Source organism: Marmota flaviventris, chromosome 1 (assembly GCF_047511675.1).
Source record: "Marmota flaviventris isolate mMarFla1 chromosome 1, mMarFla1.hap1, whole genome shotgun sequence".
NCBI lineage: Eukaryota > Metazoa > Chordata > Mammalia > Rodentia > Sciuridae > Marmota > Marmota flaviventris.
The window spans coordinates 199,254,556-199,278,515 of NC_092498.1; the positions used below are offsets into that span (position 1 = coordinate 199,254,556).

General features: G+C 37.4%; 1 protein-coding gene across 1 annotated transcript in view; it reads right to left on the reverse strand.

The window, feature by feature from the left end:
* Positions 1-23,960, reverse strand: part of Ulk4 (unc-51 like kinase 4) — a 516,944-nt gene that overhangs the window by 145,688 nt on the left and 347,296 nt on the right. Inside the window, exon 34 of the mRNA XM_071600065.1 lies at positions 5,856-6,022. Coding sequence (XP_071456166.1) covers positions 5,856-6,022 — 167 coding nt within the window. The remainder of the gene's footprint in view (positions 1-5,855; positions 6,023-23,960) is intronic.

Consider the following 23,960-nt stretch of genomic DNA (forward strand, 5'->3'; position numbering starts at 1 on the left):
TACAGAAGCAGACCAGTGAGCCCACAGATAAAGAAATAACAAGAACTGCTGCTGGAGGAAGGACGGTGACACTCTACATGCTGAAGAGGATAAGCACTTTATCTTTCCTACTTCCTGAGATGACATGCTTTAGCCCCATTTCTTAGGTGAGAAGACTGAAGTTTAGAGAAACTATGTCATTTGTCTAAAGTCCCACAGATAATGGGTGACATAGCTATTTGATTCCAACTCATGTATACTAATCTTCTGAGAATTTTTATGCGATATATATATGTATATATATAAAATTAATTTTTCTATGTTTTCATTGCATGCATGCATACACCTACAGAGAGAACACCTTCTAGAATATTTACCACTGAATGAATAGGCTTCATATACTGATCTACATTTCTTATGACATATAAGCTTAAACTACCTGAGAAAAAGTAAAAACCATTCACTCATTTCTTAAAGTGCATCATCTCCCAGGAGTTTTATAGAACTGTCATATTCCAAAGGACATTTCTATAATAGAGATGAATTGTTTTATATTGAAAAGTAACATTGATATTTATTGTGTTTGCCATAGGATGTATATATTTCATTCATACTTTTTCTCTCTGATTTTACTTTTATTCAGAAAAAAACAAACCACTTTTAGATGACTTTTGCCTGAACTCAAGGAGCAGGCTGCCCAGCCTTGGATCATTAACCTGGACTCCAAGATCTTTCTCATGAATGCCAAGTTTGCTTCTGCACTTCAGACCTGTGAACAGAATTTCAGATGCCTGCCTTTTTTTTTTTTTTTTTTTTTTTTGGTTCAAAATGACTTGATTTAAAATGAGATACTTGTCTTTTAGTGATATACAGCTATGGGGAACAATAGTGATCATTAATTCGGAAGCTTGGAGCTTCCCTCTTACCTACCTCACTATTGGAAAGGCAGAGCTTCCTCCCAGAAAATAAATGTGTTGCACTGTCCTAGAGGCCTGAACCTTCTTGAATCTTGGCCGTTGGTCCTGTGCCTTCTTAAGCATTGTCTGACATGGAATATTGGCCTTATCAGACTAAACATTTAACATGTCTTCCTTTAAAGTAAATTGATTCCCTCTTGGTAAGGCTAAGGCTGTGTTGCAAATCAGGACCTAGGCAACAGCAAGGGGCATGGTGTCCCTGCTTCCTTTCCAAACCTCATAAGCAAGCAGATGGAGCAAAGGAGCAAGCCCACAACGGGGAACTTTTCCACCAGGATGTTTGGTAGTGCTCTGGATCCTCCAAGAGCTGCACAGTTGTTTATTACTAGAGCCAAGAAACATCTAGACTCTGCCCAGCAATTGTCATGGGTTCCAGAGACAGCATGTTGCAGCTTTGTAGCACAGAGAATTGCATGACAGGAATGCATTTAGAAATTCAAGTCTCTTCACAAAAGTGTCAGCACACAATGGAATCTCTGTGCAGCAAGGGCTATGTGGAACAGAAAACATAGGTTCCAACAAACAAATGCAGAGGCCCAGGTTTGCTCTCTTCCCAATACGTCTTCACTTCTCAGAATCACGCTTCCTCTAGTGAGCCTTCTGACAACCAGATCTGTGGCTCTTTGGGTGCATCTTGCACAGGGTTCCTGTCTCTACACTGTCAGCCTCTTTGCTCTCCAAACCCCTTTCTAGAACTTACTGTCACTTGTCATTGCTATACAGTAACTTTTCCCATGACTAGCCGTCAGATATTCTTGACCTACCTAACTGGTACAGTCCAGGCGAGAGAAGATAGTGGTCTAGGTTAAGGTTTGAGAGGAGTAATTGGATGTTAGATATTTAAGGTAAAATCTATATTATTTGGTGACAGATTATATGTGGAATATGAAAAATTAAAATTTTAAGATGCACGCCCAGGTTTTTGTTTGCACAGCAGGGTGAGGGTGGCATGACTTGCTGGCAGGGGAATGGGTTTGGAAGACAAATCCTGAGTTCAGTTATGGACTATGGGATAAGGGATGGTCACAATAATTAAGGTGCTGTACATATGTATGGATCTCCCTGAGAACTCTGGGTAGAAATAACAAATCTAACAGTTTTAAGATATAAAACCTGGGGATGTCAATATTTACTATTAAATGTTTACTATTAAATAGCAATATAACAGGATATAATATGAGATAGAATATAGCCAACTTCTTGGCATAAAAATGTGTGGGACTAATACAGTTTTGTGATATCTACCATTGCTACATGAACCTAGTGCACAGAAGCAAGTGCTCCAAGAGGTCTACTGATAAACACAAAGGGAGGCCATCTGTACAGAATGAGACAGTTTGCTACCCATGCAGTTGCTGGTAGGTTTAAGCACATGCTACAGCACAACTGTCCATGGTGTGGACCAGATCAGTCCAATTCCACACTCATTGTGCTCCCCAGATGCTCTCATGTGCATGCTCTTGATGCACAGATGACCAAGACTCAGTCTTTACTCTCTAGGAATTCACAATTAAATTTAAAAGATAACCAGTTTCCAAACAACTTCACAAAAGACGGTACAAAACTTCTACAATAGAAATAAAAACAAAGTTTGGGTGGCATAATGTGACAGATGACTTCATCATTTGGATGGTGGAATAAATTCTACATGGAGTATGGAATTTTGGATGTTGGGGATTTCACGAGGAAAGGCAAGGGAGTAACAAGAATCAGGATCCACCTAGAAGATGGTGATGGGAATGCTTGGTTTGGGTATGGGCAGCATAGAAGCCTGGCAGATGAGACATCATGTGGCTGAACCAAACAAGACCCTGAGTGCCTCCCCAGAGAGTCGTAAATATATGTCATAGATAATGAGGTGTCACTGAAGTTTTCAAAGGAAAGGATATGATCAGGACCATGGGCTACGGCAGAAAAATTTCACCTGCACTCAACAACTGGGCCAGGAAAATTCATGGGGAAGAGCTACAAGGGGAAGACCACAGAAGAGTCAAACTGGATAATTCCAAGAGATTCTAAAAATAGAAACTACAGCCTCCCCAATCATAGATAAGCTTTATGTGCATGTGAGACTAAAATGCAGTGACCCTATCTCAGTCTTCTAATAGAGGTTCTGACACTTGCCTACACTCACTACAATACACTTGCAAATTATCAACAGTTGAACAGACAACTAAAGAATAATGTAAAAAGCTTTCCTACACCCACTTCAGAAATGACAGAAAAAAACCTAGGAATGGAAAGTTTGGTAACCTGGGTTATATTACTAAATATTTGCCTTCCTTAGAAAGGCCATCCCCAGCCTCAAAACTGAGTTTGGCCTATCTCCCATTAGTCATTCTGCAGCACCCTGTACCTTTCAATTGTTGCATTTTTCACAATAAAATAAAATGAAAATTGGCTTATTATTTGTGTATTGACCATCTTCCCTACTAAACCGTAAGCTCCCTGACAGCTAACACCCTTCTCTCTTGACCTCTACTTAAATTATAGGTGCCTAGCCCTATGCTAGGTTCCTAAGTACAAAATAAATCACCAAACTAATAACTCACAAGCCTGCTAGGAGTTAATCAGCAAAAATGAATTAAGGGCCCTCTCACACAGCAGGACACAGAAATGAGGAAGTCATGGTCCACAGTAAGCTCATTATAGACAAGAAATTGAGTACCTTTCTTCTTGTTGCTGTTTATGATACAGCAACCAATTACTGGCTAACTTCCTGAGCCAAGTATATGTAAGACACTTACATACATACTGAGTTTCACCACAACTCTGCAGAGTAGTTATCATATCTGCTTTACAGATGAGAAAAGCGGTACTCAAAGAGGTAAAGTGACTTGTTCAGGCCCACACAGGTGTGCTTGGCACTTGAATGGAAGATATTCCAGTTTGCAAGGCCCAACACTTCACCACACCAGTGAATCTCAAGCACATTATTGTCTACCTCTCTATATGTCACACATAACACTCAGAGGGTTAAAATTGAGCCAATGCTGAATCTCAGGGAAACTTGGGGGCAGTGATTTTACTCTAGATGGAGATTCTGACACTTGCCTACACTCACTACTCATGGATCAAACCACTCTCTTTCTTGGAAAAGAAAAGTACTTCATAAATCTAACCACTGTTATAATTTACACACTGCCACTCTTCAATTCTACTTTAAAGAAGTTTCTGTATAAAGTAGATAGAGATTTTGAGTGCAGAAGAATCCCTAGTGCAGTGTATTTTGTAAATGGAAAAGGTGACTGATGGTTTTGCAAAGTACTTACAGCTCCGTGTTTCAGGTGGCTATGCCTTTGATGAGCACTCCATTTCTTTCCCCTAACTCAGTCTCAAGGACTCTACCTCTTTCAGACTGATGCCAGGTATCATGGAGATCAAAGCCAGAGGTCAAGGCCAAAGCAATATGTGACAGATATTATAAGGAAGGATTCAGAAAGATGATAGCATTAAAAGACAGTGTTAAAGATTATGAAAAAAATTAAAACCAGTGATCTATTGGCACAGTAGCCAATGGAAAAAAAGATAATTAGAAAACATTTGTATTAAGGAATTTTCTTTTAAATACCCCTAAATATATATCTCATCATTTGTGATAAAGGAGAATTTCTATTATCTGGGTTTTTTAACTTCTGATCCTTTTTATTAACCTACAATTTACAAGACATAGTCTTTTATAGACTGATATCACCAAGGTATTTATCTCTTGAAGAATTCCATAAAACTACCACTGTAGTTTATATTCTCTGAAGACAGACTCTGTAGAAAAAAGGAAAACCTAGAAAAAAATACAGTAACTCAAGATTCCCAAAGTACTTAAAATGCTTTACTGTTAATTTAAAATGATTATAGATGAGCAAATAAAAATAACAAGATAATACGAAGGCCATGTTAACTTACTGGCTTTATAATTTGGGTTGAACACTTAGTAACTACCAGATTTGTTCCAAGGATTGTGGAATTATTTATTAAATCATACTCGACAAGCCAAATACTTGACTGGCTTAACAGTGCATAAAAGATACCATATATCATAGTGATAACCCAGGGTCTAGGGATTCATTCTTGGCTCTGCTACTCTGACTCCTGGCAAGGTATCAAAACAGTTCAGTTCAACTTTAGCTCCTGCATATATCTGAGCTAGGATGCTACTATTTGATATACATCTCTTGTAATTTTACCAGGCTTTTAAACACCACAATGAATTCATATTGGCTATATGCCTTTCTCTTGATCTAAGAAATCAGCTGAGTCAGTTGGCTAGGAGAGAACATTAAATGAATTAGGCATGTGGAGACATATCACACGAAAGTACTCAATAAGACCACATCTCCTTCTGTCCTTAGAACATGATACTAAGTAAGCACAGGTTAGACTTCAGGCCCAACTGAATTTTTCTATAGCCAATGAATATACCTCTGATTCTTCAAATCATCTCACAATTCCATGTTAACAGTTAAAAGGGAAAGCAAATGAGAAAGTTTATATGATATGCATACATGTTTACATGTATCTTATTACATCAAATGTGTGTGCGTGCAAAAACTTCCAATCCATTATTTCTAGAAAGCTAACCCCTCCTGCTGATGAAGTCTGGACATGAAAGTCTGCACCCTACTTGGCCTGCCCTAGGATGCACCTCAGGGAAGTGCTTTCCTTGGACAGAAGTAATTTCCCAACTAATGCTAAGTCTTTGCTTACTATGCCTCTCTTAGAGCCTTCCCTTAGGATTTTGTGATCAAATCCTCTCAACATTGGTCATCCCAAGTTGGCTTTTAGTAGTCTTGAATAAAATGTTATTTTTTAAAAAAATAATAAAGACTCATCAGAAACAACAAAGAGGAAAGCGTGACTTGGAGTAGGATTGCTCAAGATGTAAGAAAAGTGATTCTCTACCTGCAAAGCCAGGCGTACAACGCTGGATGTATACGTCAGTATGCCATGCAAAATATCAAGCAGGGAAAAGAGCAGTGTGGCTGCCATCTCATTGTTGTTTTTATTGTCCACATCCAAGCATAGTGTGGCAGTTTCAGTGAATAGATTACAGACATGACTGACAAGTCCTGAGGATAAAAAAGGAAAAAACACTCATCATAAAACAATGTGTCACATGAACCAGACAGAGAGGCATTCTTACTCTATGTTGCATAAACTTCCAATCCTAAGCAGTACACTTACCATATTCACTGGGCAAGCTATTTAAGATGCAAGTGATTCTGATGCAAGGGTTCCCAAAACACACTTAGAGAATAATCAGAGGATTCTGACACTGAAGGAAAAAGTGTTATTCACAAACATGCTGTCCCCAGATTCCCCATTGGAGGTCAGCATTCTTCAATTAACAAATTAGGGACCATGATGGGACCCATCATCTCATGAGGTCTATAGGTAGTAAGTGGGTTATTTCCAGAAGATAATGCAATAAAGCAATTTTTTTCTCATGAATTTCAACAATGTAAGATTAATAATGATTTTAAGAAATTTAAAATTTAGAAATTGCCATGTCCTATCATTTTGACTCTGCAAACCTATTAAAAGTACAGCTGGTTCTCATCAACTTTTAGTTTGATGTTATCTGCCGTAACAAATAGATTTTCACATTTTGGTAACAGTATTATTTACATTTAACTTGGCATTTTTATTGTTATTATTATTCAGCATTAGCCTTTGAATTTATAAAAATGAATGAGATATAAATGTGATTAAAATAAAATGACGTAAACCTAAATATGAATAAGACCTTGGGCACCAGTGAAACATAAATCAAAATGTTCTTTAAATTTTTTTTTCCCAAAGACAATGTCTTACACAAGCAGATTATGGGAGAGAATGGTAAAGAAATACAACATGTATTGAAAGCTGGATGGCATTCGATCCACAATCCATTTGCCCCCAGCCGCCAGGTCAAATGAATGGAAACCCTGCCAGCCACAGCCATTCAAGCTTTGGCATCTCTTCCAGACAGCGTATATTGTCGCTTCCAGCAAACCAATCTAGTTTTCTTGTCAACTATACCTAAGTTTTTAGACTATAAAAGCAACTAGTTGTCATTAAAGGCAAAGACACACCAAAATTACAAAGTCATCAAAACTGTACTCCTTGTGGCAAAAACAGGTATAAGACACAATTAACAAGATGCTTTAAAAAAAAAAAAAAAACTGAGCCCTAAGGTTGAAGATAAATACACTTGAAGAGAAAGTAGAATGAATTATTGTCAAAGTCTCTTTATTAAATGACAAAGTCTTATAGCACATATCACCAATGACAAAGTGCAGAGAAACCAGGCATGACCAGGCATTCTCCATACAGCTATTATGCATCACTTTTGTACATGCTATGAAATAGTACTTGTCATCCCTGAGATGCAGATGGAGTAGAAAGACTTTAAAATGAAGTATTTGGTAAGCATGTACTGCAAGAGAAGGTGTATCCCTTCTGGGGTTCCTGAGGAATTTATAGCATATCATACAGAAAACTGGTGGTGTCCAGCTTGGAGTAGCAGAGAAGGAAGTGGCTCTTCAGAAAGCAGAGGTGACCCATGAGCAGCCATCTACATACAGCTTGAATCAGAGTAAACCACTGGCAGGCCACAATGTTCTCCCCATGTTCATTCAGTTTTATATCAGAACATCCTTCCTTAAAAGGATGAATGCAATCAAATCCCTTCTGGGAAGGGAAGACTTTCCAGCCTGCTACGGGAAAAAAATAAGGCAAGAAGTGCCCAGCTCTGATTTTGCACACTGAAGTCACCAGCTCCCCAGGGAAGGTGTTCAAATGAGATTAGAAGTATGAGGCAAAAATCTTTTTCACAATAGTGATAATGCCAGAAAGAACCACCAATATGATTTTAGGTGACCAATCTCAGCCATATTTTTAGTTTTCTTCAGAGCCAGAACTCTCACTTAGGGTCAAAATACATGTTTTTCACGTCTCAACTATTTATTACAAAAACAAAAAAGTCAGAGACAGTTCAGTAAAATGAACCCTTTTTTCAACAATTATCAACATTTTGTCAATCTTGTTTTATCTACTTGTTATTAAAACTATTTTAAAGCAAATCAGATACCTTATTTCTTCTGTAAATACTTTAGTATAGCTCAACAGATAAAACTGTTTGACCTGTACTGTCATTACCACCTAATAAAATTATTTCTTAATATACAAAATACATTATGTTCAAAACTCAACTGTCTCAAAATGATTCTTTTATACAATGGAATACTATAAAAAGCAATGAACTGCTGATTCCCACAACAATAATGGACGAATCTCTAAAACAATGCTGAGAGACAGACCCTAGAAACAAAGAAAAAGTCTACAAATTGAGTGATATGAACACATCTGTTTAAAATTTCAAAGAAAACCCATCTTTGTTGATTTATATCAGAACAGCAGTTGCTTCTGGGAGAGGCACAGAATAGGATTTTCTATGGTGACAGGAATGTTCTGTATTTGATGGGGTGCTGGTTACAAGTGTGTATGCCTTTTTAAAATTAAATGAATTTTATAAGTAAGATTAGCATTTTTCACTGCATATAAATTATACTTATTACATATTATTTTTAAATGCAGAGTTAAAAAAAAAACAGATTGTGATATACAAGAGCAATGTTTGAGAAGATAAATGAAGAGGTGTGTGTGGTCTGCCCTGGGACAATAGGAACATTAACTGAGCCCTTGCTGTGTCTGGTAGTACATATGCTTACTGGAAGAAATGGAGAAGTAAATTTTTTAGGAACTAAGTTAGCTTTTAAAATATGCTGAGTTTGAGATAACAGAAGGGCATCCAAAGTGTTGATGTGCCAAGGCAGTTGGAAAGTAAGCCTTAAAGTCTAAGTAGCAGTTCATAGTGGGAAAGGGGAGGTAGGAGATGACTGGAGAGAACAAAAAAGTTCAGAAGAGACAGGCAAGTTTGAGAGGCAAAGACTGAGGACTGAGTAAATCCCAGAAATGGTCAGGGAAACAGGAAATGAAGGCACAGGTGCTAGAGCAGGAATCAGGATTGTGTCAGGCCATGAATATCAAGGAATGATCAGATTTTAAAAAAGAAAAGGAGATGTCAAGAATTCTAACTGAAGATCAGTAAAATAGAAAAATAGAAGGCCCAAGTTCACTACCCCATAGAAAGTCAAAACAGCAACTATCCCAAGAGAACACCTTAGTGTGTGTGTGGGGGGACAAGCAATCTGCCTGAGACACCTTATGGTCCACAGAACTGAATAAAAACTGCATGAAAAGGGTAAGGGAAATGGTCTCACTGTGCATCACCCTGCTCCCTCTCCAAGTGGACACAGAGTCCAACAAAGAAGATTCTCTCAGAGACAACCAGAGGTGGAATCCAGCTCCTCTACCTCTTTGAGATGCTTCCCAGGAAGCCCCCACCTATCCCACCTAATGGGAAACACAGGGATAAATATCATGGTTAGACCACCAGGAGTAGAGTGGAAACAAAGAAAGGAGGTAGACTTCACAGTAATTAGCATGCAGATCTTGGTGGTAGTTCTATGTACCTGCCAGCATAGTGCCCAGTCAGAAGTATATGCTGACAGTTGAGCCCATCTGAAAAACTCCACTGGTCAGTACTAGAAGTGGTGATTTCTACCTGGCTTGAATCTTTGAATATCAAGCCTGCAGGACCATCATTGAACCTTAACCTAGGGCTCCACATAAGGAGGGAGAAAACTATAGCAGCAATTTTTGGCAAAGAGCAGGGGTTAGACTTGCCATATCAAAAAGTTTAAAAGTGTTCAACCCAGCCTCAAAGCCCACCTTCAAGCCCTGCCTAGGCAGGGAGGCAAACCTCAAATATGCATATCCACTGAAGATAGCAATTGGCCCCATCCATCCCAATCAGTGAGTCCACCCAACCTCAGGGCACCTCCTGCAACCCTTTCCAACTAATGAACTCAAACCATCTAGCTAGAGAATATGCTTTGAGGCCAAGTTCAATCAGAGGCAGCTGTAGCCTGACTACAGAGCTCAGTCAGATAGCAGAGACCAGCCACCTGAACCATTCAAACTCAGAGCAAAGGCAGTGGGCCACACACTAGAGAAACTGGAAGCATACAATGACTGCATAGAGTCATTATCATTTAGTCCATCCAGAGTCACAGCTAAACTAAAAAGTGAAGATCCCTGCCAAAGAACACCTGTAAAAGAAGAGGTAGCTATCTCCTCAAATGTGTGGACACCAATGCAAGAAACAGGATTACAAAGAAGCAGGAAACCACGATGCCTCCAAAAGAATCCAACAGAACTCAAACAATAGACCCTAAAGGAGGTATATAAAACAACACAATGACTTAAAATGATTCTCTAATATTCAATGAGCAACCAGAATACAGTCATGGGCTGGGGGTAGAGTGCTTGCCTAGCACTGCATATAAAAAACTAAAACAAGGGTATTGTGTTCATCTACAACTATAAATATTTTTTAAAAAGAATACAGTAATATACCACATAATATGTTCATTATACACTATAAATATGACAGTGATTCCATAAGATTAAAATGGAATTGAAAAATTCTGTTGCTTAGTGATATAACAGCCATAGTAATATCTCAGCACAATGCATAACTCATGGATTTTTGGTGACACTGATTTAAACAAACCTAAAGCACTAATGGGAGTACAAAAGTATAGCCACTCACAATTATGTGAAGTACATGATACTTGATAAAGAAAATAAATGTCTATGTTACTGATTTATATATTTGCTATAGTATGTTCTTTATTATTATTTTAATGGGCTCCTTTTATTTATAGAAAAAAGTTAACTGTAAAACAGCCTCAGGCATGTTCTTCACTAGGAATCCCAGAAGGCATTGGTACCTTAGGAGATTACAGCTCCATTTGTGTTGGTGCCCCTGGAGACCTTCAGTGGGAAAAGATATGGAGGTGGGGGACAATAATACTGAAGATCCTGGGCCTATATAAGCCTAGTCTAATGTATTTGTGTCTTAGTTTTTAACTAGAAAATACTATATAATAAGTATATAAAAACATTTTTTGTATAACTGTTCAATGTGCATTTTAAGCTAAATGTTAATATAAGAGCCATAAAATTAAAAATTACAAAGCTTATAAAATAAAAAGATACTATAATCTGAGGCTAATTTATATTTGAAGAAAGAAAAAAAGCTTTGAATGGATATAGTATAGCCTAAGTGTACAATGCTTGTAAATCCTATGGTCATGCACAATAATGCCAAGGCTTTTACATTACTTACTATTTCTAGAGCCACCCAAAGCAATTTCCAGTTCTATAAGCGCCATTCATGGTAAGTGCCCTAGACAGGTATGCCATGTATTATGTTTTATACATTTTACTGTATTTTTTATGTTTAACGGGTTTAGTTACACATACATCATTGTGTTGCAAGTGTCTACAATATTAAGTACAACCTGGGATCAATAGGCTATACTATGCTGTCTGCCTGTGTGGTACTACCTAGGTTTGTATAAATATATTCTGTGATGTTTGCACAAAATTTGCCTAATGATGCACTTTTTAGAATGTATCCCCAAAATAAAGAAATGCATGACTGTTTACAGTTTTCTTTTAAACAACTACATGAACTTTGGAAAATAAGACACAAAATGAGGCTAGAAAAAATCCAATACAAAGATTCAGTAAAACCCTAGATCAAGACGAAGAATCAGTGAACTTGAAAACAGAACATTTGAAATGATCAAATCAGAGAAGCAAAAAAGACAACAAGAGAAAGAATAAAGCAAATGAGAATTATGGGAGACCATCAAGAGGCCTAAATGTATAACAGAGATTCAATAAGAGGAAGAAAAACAGACCCTTATATATGCCGGAATGGCTATGATCAAAAAAGAGATCAGTGTTAGCGAGAATATGGAGAAAGAAAACCCTTGTACTAGTATACTGGTAGGAATGTTAATTAGCGCAGCCATTATGGAAAACTGTATGGAGATTTCTCAAAGAATTAAAAATAGAATTACCACATAATCTAGAGATTCTATTTCCTGGTATTTGCCCAAAACATCTAAAATTAATATATCAGAGATGTCTGCACTGCCATGTTTGATGTACCACTATTCACAATAGTCAAGTTATAGAATCAACTCAAGTAACCACCAGCAGATGAATAAGAATGTGTGTGTGTGTGTAGAATGAATAAAGAAATGTGATGTATGTATACACTGTAATACTAGAAAAATAACAAATTTCTTGATTTGCAACACAAAATTGGAAAGTACTATGGGTAAGTGAAATAAGTCAGCACAGAAAGTCAAATGTGTAATCTACAATAACTGAACTCAAAGAAGCAAAGAATAAGAGTGGTGTGGATACAAGAGCCTGGGAGATGGGGAGATGCTGGCCCAAAAGCACAAAATCTTAATTACTCAGGAGAAATAAAGCTTTTTCATCTTTATAGAACACAATGGTGAATTAAGGAAATAATTTATTGTACATTTCAAGGTCATTAAGTACATTTTAAATAATCTCATTACCAAAAAAGTATTAGAAGTTGTATATTAAGTAACTTATTCAATGATTTCACTGTATCCATAAGTCTTAACATCACTTTGTACCCATACATATAAATAACCATGATATCCATTTACAATTAGTTTTCTTAATTAAAGAAAAAAAGAAGAAGAATGTCTACATAAGAGAATTCAAAGCCTGAGAAAAGTTCACTGATCTGGAAACTTTCAGGTCACAGAAGACTGTCACTGATAAAACTTGTTAGATATTATGAACTGAAGTTGGACTTTAAGTTGCCAGAACTTCTTTGATGCAATTTTCCATATACCATCTAGATTTTTACATATTTGCTCTTTTTCCAGAACTTGCCTATAAAAGAAGTTAGAAAATACAGATTCTTGGAAGGAAAGCATGAGAATTTGAACCTACTTTTGCATAAGGCCAACAACACCAGTGATCCACAGTTCCTAAAGAATTAAAGAAGGTTCCCTTGCCAAGCCTCACAGGATTTAAGGATTAGATTGCTAACATTGACAAAGTTGGTGAACAGGCTAATACATGATGTATTTTACACAAGTGAAGGAATAAATCTAAACATGAAGCTTTGCCAATCAAAGTAGCAACCTTTAATCTGAAGGTGTGGGGTAGGGGACAGTAACAGTCCCCATACTACTTTTTATTCTTTTCCACAGATCAAGAGAAAGATACTCCACCCTCCAAAGAGATGCTGTGAAGCTGAAGGATATTAAGCAGGCTGCACTCTGCAGAGTGAAAACTGTTCAAGGAATCAAAATGGCAGCAGAGATGGATGTACAAATCCTTCACCTTGGTCTTCCATTAAGAAGGCTAGAGATGTCAGGGCATAGCCAGGTCTGCCTCCCTGGGAATGACCAAGACAGTCTTTTTTTATTTTTCTTTTAATCCCCCTTTTCTCTCTCTCCTCTCTTGATTAGATTCAGTCAGAGGTGGGGTGCAGTAACTATTCATGGTTTAGGTCAGCTCTGCTTCAGACCCTGGTAAAGGCACAGCCCCTTTTTATATTCCTCTTGCCTCTTTCTGCTGGTTCTAAATAATGCATACCTACTTGAGGTAAGAGGTACCCTTTATTGCATGATATTGTAAAGATCCAAGACTGAAGCTTAAACACTGAGGCAAATAAACAGGGTAAGCTTCAGCCAAAATTGTCTCCAGACCAGAAGACCAACTTTTGTCTCCAGTAGCTAAAAGTAACACTCTGCATAGACCAGCATAATAAAATAGGATTCTGTGCCTTGCTTACTTGTCATCCCCCTCAGACATGGTATAAAGGCATATGTGACAGCATTCTAGTACTCCAAGTCCCCTGGTCAAGTGCCATCATAACTACTTCTTAATACTTCATCCCAACATTTCTAAAGAAATTCATTAAGTCAAAGAACCCATGAATGATTTTGCATTAATTATAACTAACTCATCAAAAAAATCAAGAATTATTTTGTATTAATTACAAGCAAATCCCTAAAGGAATCATCCCCATAAGTTATTTTCAAGTGTTTAATGTTCCAGGAATATTAATGTGCATGAGTTGTTCCCAGCTCCGGTCACTGTGTCCTTTTTATATTATTACTTTTTTCAAAATGTGTTGGAGTAGAGAGCTAATTTAAGAGTATACTTTGAACTAAGCTTTTGAAAGTACTTCACGTTTGTAACGTCAATGATTTGAACACTATACTTTAAATCTGAATGTAACCACCCAAAATAGAATCTTTCTTTTGGATAATTTTACATTTACATTATGCAAACATGTGGTCATTTCTTCTAGGGATCATTAAAGTCAACCTAAGCAGAACATCTGGAAAAGGAATATAAAAGCATCTGTAAAATTCAATGTAAGTAAGTCATTCTTATCCACATTGACCAATGCTTAACCACCAAAACCAGAACTTACATTAAATCAGCTGAGTTAAAAGTCTGCTTTTAAAAGCAGAGAAAAACTTGGAGGGTGAAAGTGCCAATGCCCCTCTTGGTCACACTAATAGGATTTAAGTGGAAGCAGGGGTGAGCTGTGGGGTTCTGAGTCGTGCAGCATCCAAATGCACTCAACCTCTCCTGGTCAAAGGCCCATGAGCAGAAATGACCCAAATGAAAATACATCCAAATATCCCTGAGGATTAATAATTTCCAAGCCATTTCACAGTAGATAATTGTGTCCGCTATTCCAGCTCTGTTAAGCATATGTCCAACATGCTCTCACAGTTGGCTGAGGCATTTCGTAAGAGGCCACAGGTATCACACTGTGCTTGTTGCCAGGCCAACGTCCCTGGCTTTGATGCCTTTCACATATTTTCCCTTCCCACTTTGCAGTTTCTGTAGCATGGAGTTTTGGCTTCTTCATCTAAAGGCCTCGCCCGCCCCCCCCCCCCACCAGCCAAGCACCAGGGCTGGGAGTTTGCCTCTCCCCAGTCATGGGCGGGATATCAAACAAGTTTAGCTCCATGAGTGTGACTAGCTAGTTCACAAGTAAAGCAACTCACTGGACATGTAATATGAAAGAATCTCATGGATCATGGGCTCCTTGACTACAGCCTGAGGCTAACGTTTTAATTATTTTCTTCCAACCCAAAGGACCTCTGTATTCAGAACTTTTATTTAAATCACTTTCCTAACAAAACTTTGTACATGAGAGTATTTTAGAAAACAAACTGGCCCAGCTCCCTTCGGATAGCACAACTATCCCTGGAATCATATGATGAGCCCAATATATTATATTGAATTATTCCAAGTATATAATGAATTCTGGGTACCTATCCTAAGAGACTGCAATGCCCTTTTCTGGTTTAAGCAGAGTCCCTCAATTTTAACGACATGAAATCTCTGTGGCCAGAAAGAGGCCTGAGTTGCATACTTGAGAATAAAAAGTTTTAGAGAATGAACTCAATTATAAAATCCCAAAATGAGAAGTTTGTTAACACACAAGGTATTTTTTGCACTGAAGACAGACTCATTTTGATTACTCAGCTAAAGTGGCTTAGGACTGCCTTAAATATACCTGGAACAATTTTGTGAGAATATAGAAACAATTTTGTGAGAAGTGGATTATTAATTTCATTGGGAAAGGTACTGGGAACTGAACCCAGAGTTCCTTTACCACTGAGTTTTATCCTTAGCTCCTTTTTTATGTTTGATTTTGAGATAGGGTCTTTCTAAATTTCCCAGGCTGGCTTCAAACATGCACTCCTCCCGTCTCAGCCTCCTGAATCTCTGGGATTATGTGTGTGTACAACTGTGCTGACTAGAAGTGGACACTAATTTCACATCTAAAATTTAAAACATAATGTTGTTCATGATCAATTAAAAAGATAAATTCTATTAACTCAAAGGTATACAAACTTGTTTTTCCACTTCTGCCAAGGAATGGATGAGTAATAAATGATTGATCATATATTCTAGTACTCAGGAAAGCACTAGAATGAGAGGGGTGCAGGGGCTGGGGATGTGGCTCAAGTGGTAGCATGCTCGCCTGGAATGCATGCAGCCTGGGTTTGATCCTCGGCACCACATACAAATAAAGATGTTGTGCCTGCCAAAAACTAAAAAATAAATATTAAAAAAATTCTCTCTCTCTCTCTCTCTTTAAAAAAAAATGAGAGGGGTGCAGAGGCAGGAAAAGAAATCCTCTGGTGGGGAGGATCCCTTAGCAGCAATACTGCTTGGGTTCTGCCCTGAAAGCCTGCAAGCTTTGTCTAATTTAATTTTGACTTCAATTCAGCTCTTGCACATCCTCTGGAACCTCCTCTGTCATTTATCTCTGAGATGGCAGGTAAACATCTAGGAAAAACCCTGCAACTGTTTTCATTCACTGCTTAATTCTCAATATGCTGAGCAGATAATGCTCATTTTACAATACTGGACAATGGAAAAACTACAACACTTAATAATGGTTCTGTCCCTTCAGGGCCTAAAGACATCAACACCTCAAATAAGGTACTAGGTTGGTGCCACTTGTCGGAGGAAATGAAGATCAAAAGGAGGGCAGGGAAAGTACCTGTGGGGAAGAAAGGACTTCCGGACATCTGGATTTGGACTACCAAAGGGAAGAGGAAAGATACCCTGGGTTTGTTCAATACACAGTGAGAAGGATTTCTATTTGGAATTTGAATATGCTTTATTCAGACAACTTGTAGGAAGGCTCAAGTAGAAGACCTGTGAAGGACAGCTAAGAGGCTAGGGCAGAAGAGTAGAGTGAATTGGTATTCAGACTGTTGAGACTCTTTCAGGATAGAAGGCCCTAGATTTTATCCTGTAGGCAATGCAAATTGGTAAAGATTTCTCCTGTTGTTTCTTATTATAAAAGCAATATATACTCATTATAGGTAAATTCCCATTTTCATTTGTTCTTATCATACTCAAAAATTCAAACAATGCAAATGTATGCACTTATGTGTAAAAGTATGATATAGACAATGAACAGTTTGCTGACATCTTTTCCTCAAATTCACCAGTTTGCTACAGTTTCTTTCTAAGCATATGAAATATATGTAAATACACAGACTATGCATCATGCACAGAATATATTTTACAACTTACTTTCCTCACTGAATAATATATCAAAGGCATCTTGCTATATACACATACACATATATGCATGGCTAACTCATTGTTTCAAAGGACTGCAGTGTCTTATTTTAAAAATAAAATTCCATAATATCATTAACAATCCCTAGAAGGAAAAACTGAAGATCAGCCACCGTGTGGTTATTGTGCAGGAAACATTCCACCAATTCCTTCCCTGGAGTTCCAGACACAGTATAAAGAAGGAAAAGAGGGCACTGCTCTGAGAAACACCATCTCACATTGGAAAACCACAAATGGAAGTGATGATGCCTCATCCCAAGGATAGTTTCCAGGAGCTGGGCTGTACCAAGAATGAAAAAGGAAGGGATGGCCAGAGAAGGGAGACTTGGGGGAGAGGGGCTTCAAGTGTCAGCTCCAGGCCCAGGCCCAGGCCCAGCCCCAGCCAATCTAGGCTCAAGAAAGGCTTTTGCCTGCACTAAAACTTTTTTTTTTTTTTTAAACTTGGCCAGTTTAAGTTTCTGATATATGCATGTATGAGTCTTAAACAATACAATGAACTGGAAAGTTTTTTGTTGTTTTAAATCTTCTTTTAATGAAGGAGATTAACAGTCTCCAGTTTAATAGTTTTAATTTGACTCCATACATTATTTTTTCTCCCTCCTTCCTTTTCTTTCAATCTGTTATTTATTTATCATTTTTATAGGAGTCCAAAGTTGTAGAGCAGTCCCTGATCTCTTTCCTCTTCTCCAGAGGCAACATCGTTCACATTTTTTACTCGATCTTATTTTCTTCTAATATATTAGCAATGCTCTATCAATATTCTTTTTAGTTTCAGGCATATTCCGTTGACTTCCTATTATGGAATAGGAAAATGCTGCTCTCTTTCTCCATTCCTATCTCACAAGTGCACAGTTCCCAATCCTACCTCCTCACTATGCTTATCTCTTACTTTTGATCAGATGAATATTTAGTAATTATATTGATATGATTATATGAACACTATTCCCAAATAAATAATGTAGGAAATTATGATTATTTATGCTTTTACTTTTTATCCTCCCTGGAGTTAATAATTCATAAAACTCATTGAAATGGTACTTTGACAGCACGAAGACTGAAAAATGTCCACCCCCCACCCCCACCAATCATTCCACTGAAGATGTATCCACACATTAACTTCTGGAACCTTTGAATAGGATCTTATATGACAAAGGGGATTTTGAAAACATGATCATAAATCTCAAGATGGGGAGATTATTCTGGATTATCTAAGTGTTCATAACGAATCACAAGGGTCCTCATAAGAGGGATGCAGGAGATCAGAATGAGCAGCAGTAGGAGTGGTGACAGAGATGAGAAATTTGAGTATTGCAAGAAAGGGACAATAGTCAAGGAATGCAGGTGTCCCTGGAAATTTTTCAACTTGATTTTTCAAAGCAAGGAAACAAAAAGCTTCCAGAAGCAATGAAATCCTGCCGACACCTGGACTTTAATCTTCTGACTCCATAAGAGAACTTTTGTGTTGTTAGCCACTAAATTTATGGCCTTGTTACTATGGCAACAGGGAACTATGGAGGAAACAAAAGCAGTTGCCTTGGCTTGGTCTGCCATCTTTACCAAGCAGTCCTTAGCTACTGTTCCTAGTAAAAAAGATGTACTTCTGATTTGGCATCAACTGATAAACTGAGAATTTAGAGAAGCAGTTTGATAATACTGGAGACATTCCATATTCAATATATTGTTTTATTAGGAATTTTTACAAATAGGCTAAATTTTGGTTGGACAAAACAGGAAGAAAACAGCATTTTTCAAATTATAGTTAAAAAAAAAATCATATTGGACTGGGAGCCTAGAGATGCAGACCCCGATCCTGCACTACAACAACCTGTGCTACTGAGTTTCAATCTCCTTGTGTTAGTCAGTTTTGCATTACTGTGACAAAACATCTGAGCTATCAACTTATAAGGAAAAAAGGTTTATTTTGGCTTGTGGTTTCAGAATTTCAGTCTGTGGTTACTTGGTCCTATTGCCTTTGGGCCTGTGATAGCACAGTACATCATGAGGAGGAGACAGAGAAGGCCTGTTCATCTCATGGCATCCAGAAAGCAAAGAGAGAGAGAGAGAGAGAGGAAGGAGCAGGAGTCCCAATTACCTTCAAGGGCATAGCCCCAATGATCCAACTTCCCTCTACTAGGTCCCACCTTCTAACGGTTCCACCACCACCAACACAGCACAGGCTGGGCACCAAACTTTTAACATGTCGGCCTTTGTGGGATTTTCAAAATACTAACTATAGCATTCCTCATTTGAAAAAAAAAAAGCTTCATGTGATTTCTGATTTTATTATTGTAAAAAACAATGTGACAACTGAATTATATTTATCTTTAAGCCTGTTACAACTCTATATTAAAAACTATTTCTATATATTTTCAATAAAGTCACAGAAGAAACCGTGACTACCATTTGTAAATCAGTAATCAAAACCTAAACACAGACACTGCAATAAGGCAGTACAGAGAAACTTTAATAACAGCAAATACCTCTATGATCCTTACCAGGTGCCAGCTATTATTCTCAGTGACTTAACCCACATCCTTCAATAACACCATTTCAAAGGATGAAATTCAGGCTCAGAAAGGTAGTTTGCCACAGCCATGTGGCTCCATGGTGTGTGTTAGTGCCCACCATGTGAGATTGCTTTTCTGTAACTAAAAGGACTAGAAATAGAAAAGGAAGAAATTAAGATTATCTAGTAAGTCTGAAGTGTGAATGTAAAAAAAAAAAAAATCAGATGTGTATTTAAAAATAAAATCCATGACAGAAAAAGATATGAAAGATAAAGGAGAGGGCTTCACTTGAAAAGCCAAATCTCTCCCATCATTAGAGAAACACAGGACTTTTAAAAAAAACAAAAGTAAATAAAAAGAAGGGATACAGAATCACTATGGCACCAGGCATTCTACCTTAAAAACAAATCTGCTTCATAGAAATCATACTTTGCAAAACTTATTTTCACATTTGTACACAGCAGGTGTATCGTCCCATGACAATATTCTACTTCAGTGGCATCTTTCTGCAATAGTTAATTAACAGGTGCCAGTCACAGCAAGCCCATGCTGGCTGATGTTGCAGGAGATGCAGAACCACATTAGATATTCAACACCAGTGTTGTCAAGAAAATGACAACAATCAACAGGGAGCACATTTCATTTTCAGTTGTTTGGTGGAGAAAATAAATATTAGTTACAAAGAATCTGAAATGCAGCTTTTACATATCAAGTTTCCAAAGAATTTGAAGTTACACTGAAAATCAATTCAAGTTATAAGGAGACTTCTAAATGCTCACTTAAACATGAATGTAAAAGATGAAGTTGGCTGAAATAAAAACACAGGGGAAAAGAATTAGGAAAATGTGGTTAAAAGCAAACAAGAATAATACAGCCCTTATTCCTTATCTCCTTGTACCTGATTCCTATGTGCTCTTAGCATATTCAACCTTCTGGAAAACTTGCATTTCCTTAGCTTACTGGACACACTACTCTACTGGTCTCCTCACTGACCACTCCTTCTCAGTTTCCTCCTGTTCACCCCTAATCAAGTATATGTTCACTCATCTGGTGAATATCCACTTTCCTCCTCAACCATTAATTCTACAGGAGCAGGAAACATATCAATTTGGGTTACTTCTGTATCACTTAAACTTTGCATTAAGACTCATAGTATAGTATGTGCTTAAGTAACATGTGCCAAGTTATTGACTTGACAACATGACCAAAGGAGGGCTTCTTCTAGGAACTTGTTGATTATTCATAAGAAATCCCATTATAATTAGGAGATGTGCAGAAATGAATAAAGGTCACCCAAAGGAGAACAAGCAGAGGCTGTTCAGAGGTTGCTAGAGTAGGAGACTTGGTATCATCACTTGGGTTTGGCAGAAACTTGAGGCAGGTAGGAATAGAACAGCTTTAAGAGAAAAGACAGGAAGCCTTTTGACCTTATGAATGGAAACTATAGGCATGGGGAGGCTAGAGGTAGGTAGCCTAACTAGAAGCACAGCATCTTTTTATTAATTTTCCAAACATGGGAGCATATTTGGCTTTCTAGGGTTGGTCCCAAGCTGATAGCTGGGGAAAAAGTTATAAAGTAAGTTGAAGTCATTGACCAAGTCATGTGACTACCTTGGGGAATTGCTACAGAGGTGGTGGTTTGGCTTCCTGGGCCAATCACTATGGAGTTTGCAGATCTGAATTATACTCTCACTTATCATCTGGCCATATCTATTTGTAGGTTATCTCTCAAGGGTAACACAAGACGAAAATCCATTAATGTCAGGAACAGAAAATAAAGCTTATTCTCCAAATTTTCTCTCAAAATCATGGAGGTTTAATTTTGCCAAAGCAATAAGGAAATGAAATAAACTAAAATACCAAAAAAAGTTAAAATTATCATTATCTATAGATGATGTACTTGTGAACCCAAAGAAATAAAAAGAAACTGTTACCAGTCAATGCATAGCATTCCTTAATATAGACAATGCCCAATAGAACTACCTAATTTTTTAACATGTAAAATATTTTTAAACTTTTTATTAACTCATTGTAACAGTGAGGTTCATTCAGACAATCATACATGCATAGAATATAATTTGCTCCATTTTAGTCTCTAGTGTTCGTCTTTCCCTTCCCCCCTTCCTCCCCATAGTCCCCTCTCTTCTACCCTACTGATATCCTCCTTACTTTCTTTCTTTTTTTTTTTTTTTTTTTTTTTTGGTATCAGGGATTGAACTCAGGGGCACTTAACCACTGGGCCACATCCCCAGCCCTATTTACTATTTTATTTAGAGACAGTTGCTTAGTGCCTCACTAAATCTCTATAGCTGGCTTTGAACTCACATCCTCCTGCCTCATCCTCCCAAACAGCCAGGATTACAGGTGTGCAGTTCCATACTGGCTTATCTACTGTTTTTCAAAATGATGCTTTGTAGACATAAAGGTAGAATTCACTGTGTTGTGTTCATATGTGTACACAGCATAATTTTATTAATTTCATTCTGCATTTTCTCCCTTTTCCCATCCGTTTTCTCCCCCTCAATCTCCTCCCTCTACTCCATGATTTTCCCTCCTTTTTCATGGTATATGCACCTCTCCCTCTTAATTTTCTCTTCTTTTGCTTTAGCTTCCTCGCATGAGAGAAAACTTTTGACCCTTGATTTTCTGAGTCTGGCTATTTCACTTATCATGATGTTCCCCAGTTCCATTCATTTACTAACAAATGTCATCATTTCATTCTTCTTTATGACTAAAACTCCATTGTGTATATATACCACATTTTTTAAATCTATTCATCTATTGACAGGCATGTGGGCCGGTCCCATGGCTTGGCTACTGAGAACTGTGCTGCTATAAACACAAATGGGGCTGCATCCCTGGAATAAGCCGATTTTAGATCTTTTGGACAAATATTAAGGAGTGGGATACCTGGGTCGTATGGCAGTTATATATTCCTAGTCTTTTGAGGAATCTCCATACTGCTTTCCAGAGCAACTGTACTAATTTGCAGTCCCAATAAGGTATCAGCATATCTTTTCCTTCCATATCCTCACCAGCATTTATTATTATTTATACTACTAATTGTCATTCTAACCTAAGTGAGAAAATCTCGATGTAGTTTTAATTTTAATTTTCCTGATTACCAGGAATGCTGAACATTTTTTTCATATATTTGTTGGCCATTCATATTTCTTTTGAGAAGTGCATGTTTAGTTATTTTTCCCATTTAGTAATTAGCTTATTTGATTTTGGTGCTAAGTTTTTTGAGCTTTTTATGCATTCTGGATATGAATTCCCTGTCAGAGGAGTAGCTGGCAAAGATTTTTTTCTCCATTTTGTAGGCTTCCCTTCATTCTCAGTCATTTACTTTGCTGTGCAGAATCTTTTTAATTTGATGTTATCCCACTTATTAAGTCTTCCTTATTTCTTGAGCTTTAGTGCTCTTGATAAGGAAGTTGATACCTATACCAGTATGTTGGAGTGTTGATGCCAATATGTTGGAGTGTTTTTGGTTGCAAAGTTTCTGGTCTAATTTCTAGGTCTTTGACCCATTTTGATTTGACAGGGTAAGAGATAGAAAGCTAGTTTCATTCTTCTACATATGGGTAATCCAGTTTTTCCAGAACCATTTGTTTAAAAGGCTATATTTTCTCCAACCATATTTTTGGCACTTTTGGCAAGTATCTGATGACAGCAACTATATGGGTTTGTCTCTATGTCTTCTATTTCCATTGGTCCTTGTGTCATTTTTTATGCCAATACTATGCTATTTTTGTTACTGTATCTTTGTAGCATAAATGGAGATCTGGTATTGTGATGCCTCCAGTGCTGCTCTTGCTTAGTGTTACATTGGCTATTCTGGGTCTTTTATTTTTCCAAATGAATTTTAGGACTGATTTTCTAATTAAGAATGACACTGGTATTTTGATGGGGATTACACTGAATCTGTAAAACACTTTTGATAAGATGGCCATTTTGACAAAATTAATTCTGCCTGTCCAAGAACATGGGTGGTTTTTCCATCTTCTAAGATCTTCAATCTCTTTCTTCAATCTTCTATAGTTTTTCTATTTTTTTAATTCTTTTTTCTTTCTAAGGTTATTGTGAATGGGATAGTTCTCCTGATTTCTTCCTCAGGATATTCATTATTGGAGTATAGGAAAGGTATTAATTTATGAATGGTGATCTTGTATCCATCCTGCTTCTTTCTGAATTTGTTTATCAGATATAGAAGTCTTCTAGTGAAGTTTTTGGGTCTTCTAGATATAAGATCATGTCATCAGCAAAAAGATAATCTGACTTTAATTTTTTTAATTTACTTCTCTTGCTTGATTGTTCTGGTTAGAGTTTCAAGAACTACACTGAATAGGAGTAGTGAGAGTGGATACCCTTGTCTTGTCCCTGATTTTAGAGGAAATATTTTCAGTTTTTCTCC